Source organism: Pleurodeles waltl, chromosome 6, assembly GCF_031143425.1.
Source record: "Pleurodeles waltl isolate 20211129_DDA chromosome 6, aPleWal1.hap1.20221129, whole genome shotgun sequence".
NCBI classification, from domain to species: Eukaryota; Metazoa; Chordata; class Amphibia; order Caudata; family Salamandridae; genus Pleurodeles; species Pleurodeles waltl.
The window spans coordinates 167,937,062-167,956,597 of NC_090445.1; the positions used below are offsets into that span (position 1 = coordinate 167,937,062).

The 19,536-nt window shown below is 43.2% G+C and overlaps 1 protein-coding gene across 1 annotated transcript in view; it reads left to right on the top strand.

Moving 5' to 3' along the window:
* Positions 1-19,536, top strand: part of CNTD1 (cyclin N-terminal domain containing 1) — a 175,810-nt gene that overhangs the window by 48,903 nt on the left and 107,371 nt on the right. The window contains exon 3 of the mRNA XM_069242020.1: positions 9,137-9,333. Coding sequence (XP_069098121.1) covers positions 9,150-9,333 — 184 coding nt within the window. The 5' untranslated portion in view covers positions 9,137-9,149. The remainder of the gene's footprint in view (positions 1-9,136; positions 9,334-19,536) is intronic.

The window sequence follows — 19,536 nt, forward strand, 5'->3', positions numbered from 1 at the left end:
GTGCCATGGGACCCAGTGCAAGCAATGAAAATGGACTCCAACTGTAAACGTCAGCATAATTCAGGGTTCAATAGGCCCGTTAGGCTTGAGGCCTCTGTGCCACTGCACATGCTGCACCACTGTTTGCTACCCCCCTGGATACATGCACTGATGAAAAAGTGCGCAATTTTTAAAAATAATGGGACATGCTCTATTACTGATGGAACTGCTGCCCTAGCATTTTTTGATATATATATGTTGATACAATGGATGCTGTACTCCTAACAATTATTGTGCTTGGTCATTATATTCTCTTGAAAAAAAATGTATACAAATTGTTTTAAAAATACGTATATCATTAAATACTTTTAAAAAATCGGTATTTATAATTCACATTTAGGAGGTCATTACGACCCTGGCGGTCTTCAGACCACCAGGGTCGTACTGGTGGTCAGACCGCTGCCAAAGCGCTTGTCCGACCATTTTGGTGGCGGTCTGATTGCCACATTATGAGTGTGGCGGTCGTGCTGCAGTGGGACCGCCAGCACCGCCAGTTCTCCTCCACAGGACAGTGAACATTGCAACGGGTGCTAGGGCACCCTACGCACTGCAGCATTGCTGCTGGCTCTATTATGAGCTGGCATCAACGTTGTAGGCCGTTCCCTGCTGGGCCAGCTGGCGGCAACCTGACCATGGGACTTCGGCGGACGGTGAAAACCATCCGCTGAAGTCATAATGAGGCCTTTAGTATTATATTCAGGAATCTTAACAAATGTAATATAAAATATATTTTAACAAGTCAAGAATTAAAGAAAATAGTAATAAACGCCATCTATTTAAATTTCATTTAGAATGTTTTTATTTTATGAATTATTATTAATATATCGAATTTTTTTGTTATGAAACAATGTAGTTTACATTGCATAGCAAACTTTACAAACTGGAAACTGACATACAGCAATAAGAGCGGTTGCGTCCTATGGACCATGCCGCTGCTGTGCGATTGGCGCAATTGTGACTGGAACACAAGGCGATCCTAGATCAACTAGGCACACTAGATTACAGGTAATATATGTTGCAAAAACATATGGAGGGAGATAAAGCGGGGCGACTATTGGCCTGACTCCTTTGCTCAATGACCCCCACTTCTCCCCAGGTCCTTATAACTGCCATTCATGATGAGTCAGGTCAATTACAAAATACTCAAGATGCCATCAACAATACTTTTCACTCTTAATACACCAAGCTTTATGTTTCCCCACAGGTATCAGACGCAGCACTGATAGGTTTATTCTTAGATGGAATATAACTTCCCTGGTTACAGGCTTCACAGCGGGCGGACCTGGAGGCACCCATAACAGAGGATGAAATTAATGAAGCAGTTAAACAAATGGCGTCGGGTAAGGCACCAGGTGCCAATGGCTGGCCGATTGAGATTTACTCAGCCTTTCAGTCCCAATTCCACCTGTGATTGCTCAAAGTTTTTAACTCAGTATATGATGCAGGTATACTACCTCCCTCCCTTTGTAAAGCGGTGTTGGTGGTCTTGTCATAACTGGACAGAGATGCAGCGATGGCAGCTGCAAATCTCAAGGGGAGGAGTGGGCGGAGAGAGGGACGTTGACCGGGGGGGAGGATAAAAAAATAATTAAAAAAAAACGTACACGTTCCCATCGCCCCCTGCCACGTTGCTCTTCTGCTCTTCTTCTGGTTTCCCAGCATTCACTAGGACACCAGCACAGGATCCCCAGCAATACTGGCACTGCTCTCATGCTAAACGCTCATGAAGTGATCGGCTATGCAAGGGCATACACACGTACGAAGATTGAATTGAATGAATGTTTGATACGGTGTATATGGGAGATATTTGGAACAAAATATAAATAGATTCAACTGCTTGGCAAGTAGGAATACGTAATAAGTGAAGGGTTTAGAAGATGTGACAGGGGACTCTCATCAGTTAGTCCTGAAGAAGACCCATTGTGGAGCAGTGATTTGGCCCAGGATATAAAGGGGTCGAAACGTCGGCGTATATGTTTCAGTCTGGATTGGTTTCTGCATAGGATATTAAAGAAGGACATAAAAAAATAGATTTATATTCTTTGATGATTTGGAATGGATTCAATGCAGTAAAAAAAGAACCAACCGACTGTTTTTATTTTTATGTAGTTTTGGGATTTATTGGGATAGTGATTATTCTTTCTTTCTTTTATTATCTATCACGAGCACTTCTTTCTCACATTGGTTTGTCCTTCCGTTTTTTTGATTATGAGATGGGTTGTTCCTATGGAATGAATATAGAAATATATTTTTAATGTTTATATGTAAATGAATAAATAGACGGTTGTATGTTCACCTATGTTGTTTTATGATATGTGTAAATAATTTTTGTTCTCCCTTAAGGGCATTGTTGTCTTTAATATTTAGTCTCCACCCAGCCCTTTGGTTATATGGGTTACCCTCTGTGGTTTATGAATACTCATGCTAAACCTAGCATGACAGCATCATCAGGATTGGTCTGAGCAGCTTGGACTGCCGCTCAGACACTGCCATGGGATCTGTGCAGTTTCTCCAGCCCGGCTGTTTAGCACAGCCGGGTTGGAGAAACCTAAGTGCGCATTTGTGTTTGGCCGGCCTAAGACTGCCCTCCCATGGCCCTGCCCCGCTCCTTCCTGCACCTCCTGATGGCTGAGCCAGCAGCTGAAAGATAAAACGATAATGAAATGTAATTTTATCTTTCAGCTCCTGGCTTAACGCCATTGCAAAGGAGCCACCTCAGAAGACATGTACTACAGCTGGGTTCATATCGACCTCTCTCTTTTTCGAATTCGGATTATAAAATCCTTGGAATGGTGTTGGCCAGTCGGCTGATACGAGTAGTTCAGCAAGTGGTACATCCCGGCCAGAAGAGGTTTATACCTGGCAGGATTACATTCCTGAATATTCGTAGGTTAATCATGTTGACGGACTGGGCACAGAAGATGGGTGTAGCCCTTTGGCATCGCTCGATACAGAGAAGGCATTTGATACCCTTGGGTAGGACTATCTTAAAGAGGTGCTTGCAAGATTCGGGATCGGCCCCAAATTCCTCCAGTGGATAACTACATTATATATCTCCCCCACTGCCAGGGTCACAAACGGGAGAGTAATATCAAGCCCCTGTAATATTGAAAGGTGCACTCGCCAGGGTTGCCGTTGGCTCTCTTCTACGGCAACGGAAGCTCTCGCTTGTGCACTCCGGCTGAGGGCTGCGGACTGGGGGGGTTTGGGCAGATCACAGATGCACATAATCTTCCTATACGGGGCTGACGCTCTGATATATCTCAGGGACGAGGCCACAGTACTCTCTGATCTAATGGAGCGCTTGCGTCGGTTTGGCGAGTTGGCAGGGCTTCAGGTGAATTGTAACAACAATTGTTTCACTTCATGTCTCTGACTGAGGCACAACTGCGAGCCTTGCTGCACTCCCCTCTTTCCTGGTCTTGCGCATTCATGAAGTACCTAGAGGTTCGAATTTATCATTCTGATAACGACCTGCTGGACAGCAAGAAGGGCAGAGCTCTCGCCGGGATACGGGCCTCCCTTCCATTTTGGACACCTCTGCCGCTTTCACCGACAGGCAGGATAGCTATATCTAAGATGTTGATGCTGCCCCGTCTGTTATATTTCTTTGCCACCATCCCCGTTCTGGTACTTCGGAAACTGTTCTTGGAGCTACGCTTGCTATTACTCGCACTGATATAGGGCAGGGGAAAAAGACGTGTGGCCCTTACAAAATTATTTATCCCCGGGATAAAGGAGGCTTGGGTGCTCCAAATTATGAATGTTATGCCGCAGCCCAGCGGACTTTGTACTGCGCTGGTTAGTGGGCTCACACTAGAAGGTCGCTAAGGGCGGTGGGAACATATTAATTAATGCACACAGCGGAAGTGTGTTGGATCACATTTACATCCAAACATCTTCCATATGCCAGTGCTGCTGTTGTGGGCACTCCTGGACTGCTCCATCCTCCGGAGGCGGCCAGATGTGCTGCATAGTCGGAGGCAGGCCTTGGCACCTGGGGTGATCTTTTCACAGATAAAATCCTCGGTACGTTTGAAAGCCTGGTGGACGACTACGGCATACTGTTGGGTTCCTTCCTTATTTACGCCACTTTTACACAGTATTTGCAAAGGACCTGGCACAAAAACACTTGACGAACCTGTGACTTCACTCACCCTGCAAACATTATTAACACATGGGAGCGAGCGGCGGGCTGTCATGCACCTATATAGCTCCCTACGTATAGATAGAATGACACCACTCCACTCATTACATGGATATTGGGATCCACGATTAATATCACACTAATTACCGTCATCACACATATCGTACCCCAGAGAGACTCACACGTATGTATTTGGGGGTACCCTACACCTGCCCGCGCTGCCAGGCCTCCCCCACTACTTTTTTACACATGGTCTGGACGCGTCCACCATTGGTGACATACTGGGACGAGGTGCTAGAGGTTTTCTCTGAGGCAATAAGCTCCTCAGCCAAGAGGGATGGCCTTCATTGTTTAATGGGTGTCACTCCACGGTTACCAGCCCGCAAAACTGTCAACAAATTAATTGACTTAGCATTGATACCGGCTAAACACAGGATTGCCATGTGCTGGAAGGCACCACATCCTTCCCATATTCATCGGTGGCTGGCAGACTTGAGATCTGGTATACTGGCAGAGCAACAGGCGTTAAATAGAGGCAGAGGCAGGTGCTTGATGCCAACTAATCCTCCTAACTGGCACACGTACTTGGAGGAGGTAGAGGCTAAGGCAGATCATAGACCACCCTGAACACTTCTCAGGATGTGCTCGACTCAACAGACCATTAGAATTTCACCAGTACCCCTTTATAACTTGTGTGGGAAGGTGCTGTGGCCACCATATCTGCACTACCTGTGCTCTGTGTGAGAGGCATTCCGGCCTGATCCCCCTCATTAGTCAGCTTCACAGATTCCCCTCCCCACTGCCTCCCCCTCTTCCTTTTCTCTCCCCTCCAGCTTTCTCCACCCTTGAGGGTGGGTGTTAACATGACTCAGAAATGTTGGTTTTCTTTAGTTGATACCAGTTATGTTTGTGATGTGTTATAAAGGCAACGAGCATAATGTGATCTATAATATAAATGTGATATTGCAGATGTATTCTTTTTCACCTGTTATATAATGCAGACTATGAGTCCACACCTCTATGACTTGGCGCCTCAGAGAGCATTCTCACCTATGCAACGGACGTGTTTCTCACTCATTTGTAAGATACATTGGCCCATATTTATACTTTTTTAGCGCTGCATTTGCGCCGCTTTTTGATGCAAAAACGGCGCAAACTTACAAAATACAATTGTATTTTGTTAGTTTGCACCGTTTTTGCGTCAAGAAGTGGCGCAAATGCGGCGCTACAATTGTATTTTGTAAGTTTGCGCCGTTTTTGTGTCAAAATGCAGCGCTAAAAAAGTATAAACATTGGCCATTGTCTGTAAATGTCATTATTCTAATATTCTAAACCAATAGAAATGAAACATTATAGTTAAAACAATTGAATGTAGTAAGATAAACAGTAAAAAAATCCAATATATTTAAAATGTACACATGTTTAAATGTACGTAACATACATCATTTTCTTAAGTTGTTAATTGGTTTTAAGTTAAACGTATGTAAATATATTAGTGATTATGTAGGTGAACAAGGTTGAGGTGGGGATGTTTTTATGAGGGTTAGTGGGTGAATTTCTTATTAAGTATTCTAAATGCTTGCTATGAATTTTATTTACAGGAAAACAGAGCATTTCTTATCCAAAACCGTTAAACTTGCTCAAGTAGATGCGTTGGGGAGGGGTTACACCAAATTACTATATATTTAGCCCTTTCTTTGATTTTTTTGGGATTCCTTTGCATTTTTTAAACACATTTATTTAGTTGATTTTTTATGGAAGCATGCAGTAGGAGAATCCCCCCTCTTCCAATTACACCTGACTCGCTCTCTGTTTTTCGAAATAAAATGATAGTATTAAATGCCTCTGGATTCTTTGTTTTTTGTTTGATTTCTAACACTTAAATTTTTTTGGGTTTGCTTTCCATAATTATATTTAAATGTTTTTAAAAGAGGCAGGGGTGGAGGGTACCACCCATCACACCTGATCGATGATCCCTTCTTTTTGTTTTTCACCCTCATCATATAATAGATCATATATAGATACTACATAGGACCTTGCACAACGATAGATAACTAATTTGTTTTCTATTTACTGTTAAGCTTGATTATTTTTCTAACCTTTTATTTTGTTATATTTAGATTTAAATATTTTTTCATAATATTTGTGAATATGGGGCACATTGGTTTTAGTACCGTTTAGGGGGAGAAGGCTTTTTTAGTATATATTTCTTAGCACACTTTCTGTTATATTTTAACACGTTTTTTAATAAAGTATTTTATTCTTGTACTGTGCAATATTCTTGTTGTCATGTTATTGTTAGTTTACTAGTGTTAATGCCGTTATTGTCAAGTAATCTAAACCTCTAACATTTGCAAAGAATGTATTTAATTGAAGGAGGTGTGTATTTCTCTGTTTTTTCCTTAAACTGTTGGGGTATTTCTCAGTGATTGTGCCGGACACATTTCTAGAAAACTCTCCTCTTTATGCAGGATTTATAGAAATGCTTACCGTCTGCTTGAATCCTAAAGGAAATTATGCCACCCATCTACTGAATGTTTGTCTTAAACTCAGCATCATGCTTTGATAGAAATTCCACCAAGGTATTAACAAAAGTAGTACATGTCGGCGCCCAGAGCAATGCAGATGGTCTATCACGGAGAAGCAGTGATTCCTGTCTGGACCTTATAAAGGAGTTCATGTCCAAAAATTCGATATTTTGTAAACATAATTCTATCTTTGTTTCATTGGGACTTATTTTACTTCTTGCTACTTATTTGTAATTGCTAGGCTTTTTTATAAGCTTATTTACCTTTGCAGTTTTTCTGCTGTAATGGCACTGGTAGGGTAACGGTTTTCTTCCTTAGGTGGTTGGACGTCTTTGCCAATTTTCTCACAAATGTCAGTGCTGTGGTAGCTTTTGTATTTTTTCGTCATTTCTAGAAAGCGCACAAATAGAAGAGATTATGTAAATTATTTGCTTGATGTTCAATCAGATTACTTTATTCTTAATACATGCATTAGAGAGTTAGGCACTGTTTCTTTCTGCTGTGCCACCTGAGCCAGAAACGTCCTGTCAGCATTGTGGTCTCCTCAGAATGACCACAGTTTTACTCTTGGTTGATTTTATATTGGTAGTATAAAGTTGTCTTTTGTTTAATAAAAACGATATTCATGGTCTCATCACAGTTGTTTTTCTAACTTATATTTGGTCTTCCGGTCAAACAGTGTAAGTGCAATTGTATCAAAGATTTATGTGTATGTAATGATTTGTTAAATAACTCTGAGGCGACACCATGTTTAGGATTTAACTATGTCGAATTCCATAGTCACAGTACAGGGACATCAATGTAAACCTAATTTAACATATTACTATTATATTTTTTAATTTAAAAAGATGTCTTTCAGTCATATTCCTCGGGCAAAATGGTATGCAAAATAAACACTTCCAAAATAAGGGCTGAACCAATTCAAATACATCCCAAATAAGTGTAAAGGAAATTAAAAATCAGATAAAAATATCCAAAATTGTATTTTCCTAGGTAGTAGCATACAACCAAAAGAGAAGGACAAAGAATGAGCTAAAGCTGAAAGAGTAAGATAAGAAGTTATAAGAGAAGAATTGCTAATGCTATAGAGCTTAAGAAACGTCATCTGAAAGCTGACAAGACAGCACCCGCATCAGCAGAGTGCTAGACCTCAGGGTAGTAGTACTCCCCTGTGTCATCACATGCAGAGTGATTTACAGCCGCTTCCATTTACACATGTGTACCTGACATGGTTTACTTCCCTGTGCCCTCACATGCAGAGTGATTTACATTAGCTTCCATTTACACAGGCGGACCCAACATGATGTACTTCCCTGTGACATCATATGCAGAGTGATTTACAGTCATTCCCATTTACATAGTTGGACCCGGCATGATGTACTCCAGCGTGCCATCAGATTCAGCGTGTTTTACGGTCACTTCCACTTCCACAGACGGACCCAACATGATGTACTTCCCCGTGACACCATATGCAGAGTGATTTACAGTAGCTCCCATTTACATAGTTGGACCCACCATGATGTACTCCCCCATGTCATCACATGCAGCGTGATTTACAGTCACTTCCATTTACACATGTGGACCTGACATGGTTTACTCCCCTGTGCCCTCAAATGAAGAGTGATATAGAGTAGCTTCCATCTACATATGTGGACCCAAGAGGGTGTACTCCCCCATGTCATCACATGCAGAGTGATTTACAATAGCTTTCATTTACACATGTGGACCCAAAATAGTGTACTGCCTCGTGCCCTCACATGCAGAGTATATTTTGTTGATTGGTAACACCTTGTCATCTATACCTTTTTGCAGCATATCTGTTGCATGAGAGTGTGCTGTAGTGTGTCTAGTATGTTCTTTTCAATTTGTAGTTTGATCTAAAGAAAGGGACACTACTGTATGTGTGAACCAGGGCTCTATGTTGATTGCATGAAAGGCTTTTGATTCATTTGTGTTCTGTTGAATCTGTTTCTTACTGTGAAAACCAACACATTCTCATGGCCCTTGGAATTGTGCTGGTTGCATGCATTGTTTTGTTGGCCCATCTAATAGATATTGATGTACTGTTGGTGTTGAGTTAAAGTTTGTGATGTGTTATAATAGTTCTGGTGTTCTTGCTGTGTTTGTTTAGTGCTGGTCCATAGGACTCCACTTTGGAAAGCTCACATGTTTGATCTACAAAACTGGCAGGGTCTAGGTAATACTTGTGTTTATTATTGGTGGGCAGTGGCACGTTTACATCTGTATGGCCTTTAGCACTGTGTTGGCTGCATGACCGCATGGTGTTAATAGGTTCCACAGGAATTTAGAATCCTGATTGATAATTCAGAATTCTCCTTACTGGGATAAGGCCTTTGCCTATGGAAACCACTTGTGAAGCAAATAGTATGTTTGATGATGAATTTTGTATTTCATTTCTTAGGGTTCATCCTAAAATGAAGAAAGTTGGAGTTAAAAACAAAGAAACACAGCCTATTCCTGAATCCCCGGGTACTGTTTTTGGTGCTGTATCAACAGATATGTTAGAAGATGTCCTACTAGATTTAGCAAAACAAAATGACCGTTACCTCAAAGGCTTGTCGGAGCATGCAGGCATCTTCAAGGAACCCAAGGTTGTAGGTAAGGAGGCTGGAAGTCAGAGGTATGCTACTTATTTCAAGGTTATTAGTCAGTCCATTAGATATTCTTCAGGCCCAAACAATGCTTTCCTAAATGTCCTCCTTAATACTTTATATACTGAAAAAATTAAACAGCATTGGCTCCATTAAAATGTATGTTGTTATTGATAATAATGCCTTGGTTGATACCTCCCTGAGGCCCCTGACTTTAGCCAAGTTACACCAACGCCTTAGTTTTGTGACACCCAATGGCAACTGTTTCTCTGGCTCTTCACTTATTTTCTGTTTCCATTGACAACCCAAGTATGGATACCTACTTGACTCCAACTGACCTCTGTGTGATCCTGAGATCTGTAAACACATACATAAATCCTAAAAATACAACCTTACAGCATGCCCTAATGACTTCAGGCAAAACAGTATACATTTTCAATAGGAACATCACCAAAAAAAGAAACATCAACCCTCAATTAAATGGACAGAAATGACAAGACGTGCTTCCCACCTGGGCACCAGATGCTCAATCCTACACACCCTGCTTTCTGCCATCCAGGTGTCCTCCTCATGTTTTCCATTACTTTACCCCTAAAATCTCCCTTGACCACACCACTTTTATCCACCACAACCTAATTTTGGCCACCTTCTCTACTTGCACCAGAACTTCAAATCCTCATCATTATAACTCCACTAAAACTACTCCTACCATTTGGTCAACACCACACTTACCACCTCTTTGATAACCTCCAATCTTCATTAGATTCCCAGAACCTCTTTTACCTCCTGTGATCCCCAGAATTTTGAAAAACAAACTTCCACATAACCTGGCTTGACCTTAATTCTATGCCAATGTCTGTAATCAAATGAGTCAGAATATCTTTCCTCAAATATATGCCTTTCAGTATTCCTGTCGTACATACCATGGTTATCGCTGTAATGAAAATTGCCTTCAGCCAATTCAAATTCACATGACTACCACTGCATAAATGTTGGATCGCATGCTTTCCTACCAGCCAAACAATAAAATCTAAAGCTATTTCTTCCACAGCTTCTCAGGATCTGCAGTTCACTTGTTGTTACCACCTCCAACCAGTAACCCTCTTTTGACCTTTCTAACATTCTCTGTACATTTCAGTCAGTTGATCATCAATCCTCGACCACAAAAATGGTTGATGTCACTTTTTACTTTATCAGGGTTTCTCCTAAATGCTCTTGGTGTGCCAAACTCACAGTTTTCTTGTGCACGTCCTCCAGCAGTACAAAACTATACTCTTTCATATTGCCAATGTCCACCATTATTAATTCCTCCAAAACCTTATCACATGGTCTAAATGCACGCTGTACTGTACTCTGTCCTTCCTCCCTCCAAGGTAATCTTGCCCACATCTGCAATCTCTCACCCTTCCACTGTTGTTTAGAAACAGCCCCCTCACATCTTGCCAACACATCCTGAATGCTGACAGCCGCACCCTCTTGCTCCAACCTCTTCACAGCTTCACTATCCTGCACTGGAAATGAAGAAAGGCAATCCACTTGTTTGTTACTCCATTCCTGCAATATGCACTATTTTGTACCTTTATTTCTGAAAACATGAAGCAAACCTTCTCTTAGCTTCCCCAGGCTTCAGCCCTCTCACAATTGGTTGGTTATCAGTCCATAAAACAAAACTCATGACTCACAAATAGGTCCTGAAATATTCCATACACCACACATGTGCTAATGCCCCCCTCTCAATCACAGAATAATTTCTCTCAGAGCCCATTGAGAGAACAAAAAGCATAAGCAACTGGCTTATTATGAAACATGAGACAAAATCGTTCCCACAGCTGTGGTGTGTGTGTTAGGATCTAAAAATACTCCTCCACGCTTCCCCCTCAAAAACAAAATATAATCTTGGAAGACAATGACATTCATTGTTTCCCTTCCATGGTAATAAAAGCTGTCAGTTCATTGGGCCCTTCCTGATGGTACTTGTTTTTCAAACATAGGGCCTGAATATGAGTTAGGCAGACGGGATCATCCCCATTGTGATCTCCAACTCCAACACAGAGCCAATGGGGTGTCTCACAACGCTGCATTCAACACTGTCAAGAACCTTGCTTCCAAGATTGGTGCCTGTGCCCTATTCCCTATTCGCTTGGGCTAGGCCTCAAGGAGGAATGGGAGAGGTCACTGGACCCAGCAAAATACCTGCCATACAGATAAGACCCATCTGTGGTCTGGTGTGAGGACATGGGTGAACCCAGTCGACTCCGTACTTCTCCAGGTACTGGTCTGCTTTTTCCCCCTACCGTGGCTACGGAAGAGGGAGCTATTGTGGTGCAGAGGGTGACTGAGGTCCTGGGAAACCGACTGGAAGGTAGGGCTGGACTTTCAGGACGCTTGCAGGACGCTTATTTCCCCATTCCTATCCTGCCTGCCCACATATGTAATCTGCGGTTTACGGTAGGCCACAAGCACTTTCAGTTCACCATGCATACCTTCAGCCTTACCAGCGCCCCTCGGGTGTTTACCAAGGTGATAGCGGGGTTCGCAGGTCATCTGAGGGGGTCGGGGTGCCAGTCTTTCCCTATCTTGATGACTGGCTGTTGAAGGCAAGCTCGCCCCAGGCTGTCATCTCCCACCTCCAGACTACTGCGGACCTTCTGCTTTTGCTGGCGTTCACTATCAATGTGCAGAAGTCACACCTGACTCCCTCTCAGATTCTCCCTGTCATCGGAGCTGATCTGGAAACAGTGCAGTTTCGGTATATATCATCCCAAACGGCGAGTCCAGGATATTCATGCTTTGATACAGATGTTCCGCCCTCTATCCTGGATTTCGGTGAGATTGGCTCTCAGGCTGCTGGGCCTCATGGCCTGCTGCATCCTGCTAGTGACATATGCCCATTGGCATTTGTGGGCTCTGCAGTGGGATATGAAGTTCCAGTGGGCATAGCATCAGGGGATCAGATCTCGGAGGGAACTGCGAAAGACTTGCAGTGGTGGCTAACAAACCGCGATTGGGTCAGAGGCAGACCCCTCTTCCTTCCCCAACTAGATCTCACAGTAGTGACAGATGCATCAAAGGACTCTGGTCTCCAGCAGAAGCAGGACTCCACATTAATATGATGGAGCTCTAAGTGATCCGACTGGCATTGAAAGCCTTTCAACCCTCCATCAATTGAAGTCTAGTGCAGGTGTTCACGGACAATACCACGGCCATGTAGTACTGAAACAAGCAGGGCGGGATGGGGTTGTGGACCCTTTGTGAAGCTGCCCTGCGTCTCTGGATTTATCTGGAACAAAAGGGCATTCCCTGGTAGTTCAACACTTTGTTGTATAGCCATTTTAGCCATAGTTTTATACACATTATTTTAACTAACTAGGCCTGCAGCTGTGCACCTTAGCCCAGTCATATTTTATTTAGCAAGCCACATTAGCGGTGATTGTTTCATTTTCCTCTATCTAGTTGTTCTTCGCCTAGGACAGCCCTTCATTCTTAACAAGACATTTCTTTTACTCAGCTTTCCTCAAGGCTGCAGTAAGATAGGATTGCCAGCAAACGTGGTACGCTTTGTGTCCAATATTCACAGAAGCATACAAACTCTTACCTGGGATCTTTCTTAGAACATTAGCTGTTTTATTATAAAAACACTTCCTTGTCCCATACACGTTAGAGGGAGATTCCAGCCAGATGGCCATGACTGTATGCTGATTGCTTCGCTACAGCTGCTTGCTTAGACTACCTGCTTCTGGCCCCTATGGGAACGGTGTCTACATAGACCACAGGCCTCCTTGCTCAGGTATGAGGGATGATGTCCTCTCGGGGGAAGCCTGAAGGGCAGATTAGAATTTAACACGCTGTGCTCTAACATAGCATAGGTAGGAGATAAATACACCTATATTTATACAACCCTTAGTGACAGTATGGTAGGACTATTTTTGTGTTTTACTCCTCTCATTACAATTTTACTTCTATTGTGCCTTATCATCCTAGTTATTGCAATACATGCTTTATTATCTAACATGCAGTTACTTCAATAAAACCTTATTGAACTATAGTCTGCCTCTGTTGTCTTTACATGTGTGAGACCAGTGTAACTGAGAGAAAAGGATGAGATCTGACCAACCACAATTCCCCTGAGGGGTCATGTATGTCATGCGCCCCGTTGCCATAATCGTCCCTGCTCTAGGGCAGAGACGAGGCGCTACTAGTTAGCCGGAAAAACGCAGATTAGGCCGACAGGTGTCACATGGTGTGGGAGTAGACTCAGTTCCCTTCAATACAGGTGATTTTGCCACCCAAATCCTGTAGCCTCATTAGGATAATGAGAATCTATGCGACAACCTGGTGGAATCTCTGAACTCCAGGGCAGACAAACGCAGCTGTCAATGCGTAGCAGATCACGAATGGTTTCTCCATCCAGAGGTGGCGCAAGGTTTCTTTCAGCAGTGGGGAGAGCCTTGGTTATGTCTGTTCACTGCAGCGAGAAGCAAAATGTCAGCAGTTTTGTGCACTGGAGTTTCCAAGGTAACTCTTGCTTGAAGATGTTTTTCATCTTGAGTGGAGCTCAGGCCTCCTGTATTCCTTTCCACCCATACCACTCCTGCCCAGAGTTCGCAAGGAGATCAGAAACACCAGGCCCAAGTCATTCTTGTGGCTCTGGACTGGGCAAGGAGGGTCTGGTATCCTGAGCTACTGAACACGGCCATTGATCCTCCGATCAGGCTGCTCCTTCGGGACCAGCAGCGAAGGGCTGTTCATCTGAACCTGTCCACTCTGCCGTTTTGCATGGAGATTGAGCGACAGCAGTTGACAGCTTTTGACCTTCCTCCCAAAGACTGTCAAGTTATTCTGACAGCCAGTCATCCCTCCATCAAGATGGTATACGCCTACTGTTGGAAGAAGTTTGTGGCTGATCCTCTTTCTGCCCCCCTTTCTGAAGCCTTACTCTTTATTCTTTCCCTTGCCCAGCAGGGCACTCTTAAGAACTATCTATCTGCCCTCTCTGATTTCTTGAGGCTGCGTGACCAATCCTCATTGTTCAAATCCCCTATTGGACAAAGGTTCCTAACAGGTCTTGTTAATCTTTTCCCTCATTCACCATTTATAGTGCCTTGATTGGATCTCAATCTGGTCTTAGCTTTCTTAATGTGTGCTCCTTTCGAGCCTCTCCACAATTGTCCACTCAGGCTCCTGACTTTGAAAACAGCCTTCCTTGTGACGATTACATCTACCCACACACTGAGCTGCAGGTCTTATCATCTAAGCTGCCTTACCTCTCGGTCTACTATGAAAAACTGGTGCTTCGAACAAAGGGCCTCCTTTTTGCCTAAAGTTGTCACCCGATTTCACAAAAGCTAGGGCAATCAGTCACACTGTCTACCTTTTTCACTCCTCCACATCCCCCAAAGAAGAGGAGTGACTCCACCATCTGGACTCAAAAAGAGCGTTGTCATTATACATTAAATTAACAAAAGAGTACCAGGTGGATGGCCATCTCTTCGTGGGGTATGTTGGTGCGAAGAAAGGTAAAGCGTTGCAGAAGCGGACCATCTCTAGGTGGGTCAAGAAGCAACCACCAGAGGGCTTCCAAGCTCATTCCACCAGAGCTAAAGCTATGACCACTGTGTTAGTATGTGGAGTTCTGGTCCTGGACATCTGCCAGACAGCCCTGTGGGCTTCTCTGCACACGTTTACCAAACACCACTGCCTGGGCAGTCAGGTCCATAGGAGTGGGCATTTCACCCGTTCGGTCTTAAAGGACTTTTTAGTCTGAAGTTTGTCTCGCAGACCCACCACCGGGGAGGTGTTGCTTTGGTATCTATTCACAGGTAAGGAATCTGCAGCTAGAAGTCTCTATCACACGAACAAGTTACTTACCTTCGGTAACACCTTATCTGGTAGAGACTGTATCTAGTTGCAGATTCCTTACTGACCCACCCATCCTCCTTGCTCTGCGAACAGATTTCTAGGGATAGGGCTGACTCCTTTCAGAGCCCTAGTTGTTCACACCAGTGGTCAGTGCACTTAATGGATTCACGCTTCTGATGCAAAAAGTCATGAAGAGTGACGTCAGCACAACTGGATGCCACCTATATGTGAACCGCAACGTCACTTCAGGCACAGACAATGTCGACGATGCACGTGAAGCAGATCAACTGTACCTACTGGCGCGCAGGGGCACTGCTCACAAAAATCTTCTGGATCTAGGTTGAAGCCTGGGAAATTCAAAGGTAAGGAATCTGCAGTTATATTTATAGCACCTACCAAATAAGGCATTACCGAAGTTAAGTAACTTGTTCAATAGGCCCAATGTAAAATGGCGGCACGTTACGCTGCGCGCGTTGCGCATGACATTCTTAATATGTTGTGAAGGGAAGCAAATAGATGAAGCATCACATAGATTGAGTTGTGGTTCAGTGAAGTGACATAATCTGCAAAGTTCTGTTGGTAAAAAGCTGTTTGGATGACCATTGCAGTTCTCACAGGGTGCAAATTTGGGGGTGCAAATTTGAGGTGAAGAATGAAAACATATTTACTCGTTTGTCAGTAAAATCTTGAGCAGATAAGTTACTAACGTGGATGCACCATTGCAGTCCTCCTGTAGAAACACCGGTAAGGTAAATGCACGGGGTGTTTCAGGGTTGGTCGAAACAGCTCGTCACCATGTTTGTAAAGAATCCTCCTCATACCGTTCTTTAAGAAAAGTATTTATGTTTATTGCAAGGATGACCCTGGCTCAAATCTATGATAACAGCGACAACGTCCTTCCCTGAACGGCGCCTTCCGATCTCTCTTCAACATTCCAGAATCCTTATTCCCCCAGAGTCCACCTTACCAGGGTGTTGACATCCCTAGAGAGGACTAGAGTGACTTAGACACGCTGCTAAGAGACAAAAGTGACTTGCTCAGGAGCACACTGATCAGAAAGATTGTTAGACAAACTGTAATCCACATTATTATTAGCAAAAATTGCCTCATCCCAGGACATAAAACTGCATCAGTAACCTAATGAAACAACATGGCGTGTAAACAAAAAGGCTTATATGCCTGTTGTGAGGGGAGTCACTTCTGAATCCATGCTTCACGGGCTATTGAACAGTAAACACAGAGAAAATGGGCCCCGTATTCCAAAACTACATCCAACGTGCTCCCTATGCATTGCAAACATTATCTACAACGAATACTGCAACAAAATTGATTGTCCCATAAACGCCTAGCACTACCTCATAATACTGAGCGTTACAGCAGCGACTGGAGCTCACAGAGCAGCTTGGTCTTGGCTAGATTTGGTTTTAAATGTAGAATATGGGAAAAAATGACCCCAAGCAGGACAAAGTTACTTTTTATTGCTGCAAGCCTACGAGGCAGAGATCAGCATCACCCGTCACAGGAAGAGAGGCGATGGATGCCACTGATTTAATTTGAACACAAATACCATCCTGCTTGACCTTAACACGAGTCTTGCATCAATAGATCATAAGATTCATTTGGTCAATTCAAGAAAAAATAAATTATTGGAGAGGATTTACCTTCAAAAAGAGAGGCTAGATCGGGCAGAAAGAAGAATCTCTGAGTTGGAATACGACTCCACAACAAACACAGAGAAGTTGTTAAGATGGAAAAGTTGGTCACCAAAATCACAGCGAAAAATTGTGATTTGGAGGCTTGTTCTAGGTGCAACAACATAAGGATCACTGGTTTGGTGGATTTGATGGACATGGGGCGTCCAGAATGCTAGGTTGAAAATCTGTTGCTCGAACTATTCAGAAAATCTGCCTTTTATGACATATTTAAGGTGGAGAAGGTACACCGCTCCCTTGATGCATGCCCTTGATCAGGAGCTCCCCCCCTTGAACAGCGGGAATCCTAAATTTCAGAGATTGGGAGCTGATCCTAAAATTGGCCCTCAAGGAAGCTCCCCTGCAGCATCAAGGGGCTAACATCTTCATTTAACCAGACTTTGCATTAGTGGTGCAGGAGGCCAGGCAAAGGTTTGTTATGCTGAAGGCCAAAGGTTTCAAGTATGCAATGCTGTACTCTAACAGGCTGAGGGAAGAGCTGGGAGGAAATGTCCACATATTCTCGTCAGTAAATGAGGCTACAAAAGTCTGCAGTAAATATTTCGGAGCACCAACCAAAGTCCTTATGAGAGAGGCAGTCAAACCAGATCTAAGGAATGGACAGTATGGAATAAAATGAGAAATACTGTGTGTATTTTTTCACTGACCACTGCACAAGGGACCATGTATGGCACCCACGGCTAAGAAATAAAATGAAAAACTCCTTGTTCATTCTTTCATTGACCGCTGCATGTGGGGGCATGTATGGCACCCACTACTAATCCTCGTTTATACCTCCAAGGCCTCAGACATGTCTTTTTATACCTCTATTGAGAAAATGTGTGTACTCTCATGGTTAAGCATACAATTGGAGCCAAGGTCACAGATTCTCTCTGGCATGTCCAAATGTTCAATATTCACTACAGAGTGGGGATGGCTGTTATCCTGTCATGCCCCAGGTCTGTATTGTCGTTCTATTCCTAATCTATGGTTGACATGTTATTGGGAGGGATCCAAGGCACTGAAAGTTGGCGTGACCAATATTTGGGAGAGGGGAGAGTGGGTTTGACTACCTAAGGAGACAGGTCACAGCAGCTGCACACAGGGGAAGGCATGCATTCTGAGATACTCAGATATGTCATAGACATGGTGGTTACATTTGATGCCACCAGCAAGCTAAATACTGAAATTAATATTCTGAAACATTAGGGGAATAAATGGTCCACAAAAGACAAGGACGGTGATGTCATATCTAAGACAGACACAAAATATTGTGATGTAGGAAATGCATATATTCCCACTGGCAATAATCTAATAAATGGGGGTCTTATAGTTTGCAGGGATTTGCATCCTCATTGGGAACATGGATTTCAGACTTCACAAGCAGCATATTAATCATGATGGCTGATACACAATCCTGAAGGGATCGCTTCATCATAAAAAACTTCTGTTGATCAACACTTGTGCATCAAATATTGATGCCCCTGATTTCTTTCAGAGATTTATGCTATTATTAAGGATGCAGAGACTATGCTTTGGGGAGTGGACAAGCTTTGCTCTAGACCCCATATTTGATCTTTCTAGCCAAGTAGAGGACCACAGGCCCTTCTTCATGGCAATGTTGGAATAAATTATAGACATGAATGGACTATTGGATGTATAGTAACAGGTAATCTCACTAACCTTGCAAATTCTATTTTCGTCTACCTGCATGACTCATTCTCACATATTGGCAATTGTCTCATCACGGGCGATGAGGGCTCCTGGGTGGCAGATTTAGGTTACTTACACCACTCATTACTTGATCATTTTATTTGTACTGCTCACACCCACGATTTCACACTCCAGGTAGTACAGCCATTAGTAGAGGTCTCCAGCAGGGGCTTCTCTGGGGCCACTGTTCTGGGAAGAGGGGCGCACAACTGTTGATGATTATTCAAATTAAATGAGGGCTCAGTGGCATAGGTGGCTACCTTCAAAGCTTACATCAGAGGCATAGTAATTGCCAAGTGAACAGGTATCCAAACTGATATCCAAGCTCAGCTTGATCAAATTGAACCCGATCTTAAATACCTCAACGGCTCCCTCCTATGTACACCAGTGGCGGCTGGTGAAATTTGAAAGTGGTGGGGCGTAAAAATCGCTCCCAACTTTAAGCAAGCAAAGCAAATATGAAAAAGAGGGTAAAACTGTGCATTTTACAAAACATTTTGATAAAGAATTTACTTAAAATGCTGTAGGTTTAAAAGCTAATTCTGTACTTCTGTGCCAGGTAGAGTGTTTTCTCCACACAGTGCTCTGTTGCAGAAGTGGCATAGGTAAAGCTTTGCACTATGTAACACACACCTACTAACAAAAATAAAACATCGACCACAGATTCAGTCCATCAACCAGTTTGTACCACTCTGTTTGTGCTTAAAGCTTATGGGTACTGTGAACCATTCTGTACTTCCAAACGCATTAGCACACAGTGGTTACTACTTATAGAGCCCAATGTTTGCCGCTGGTGCTATTTTTCAAATCTTCTTTGTGGATTTCTTTCACAAACGTATTGATTGGTTTTGCATAGAGCAGGACCGGTGAAGATCACGACTACAGGGGAATCCGAGGCTTTTTGCCCTAAATTCCAATGTCACACGTCCTCTTTAAGTGACTGATTG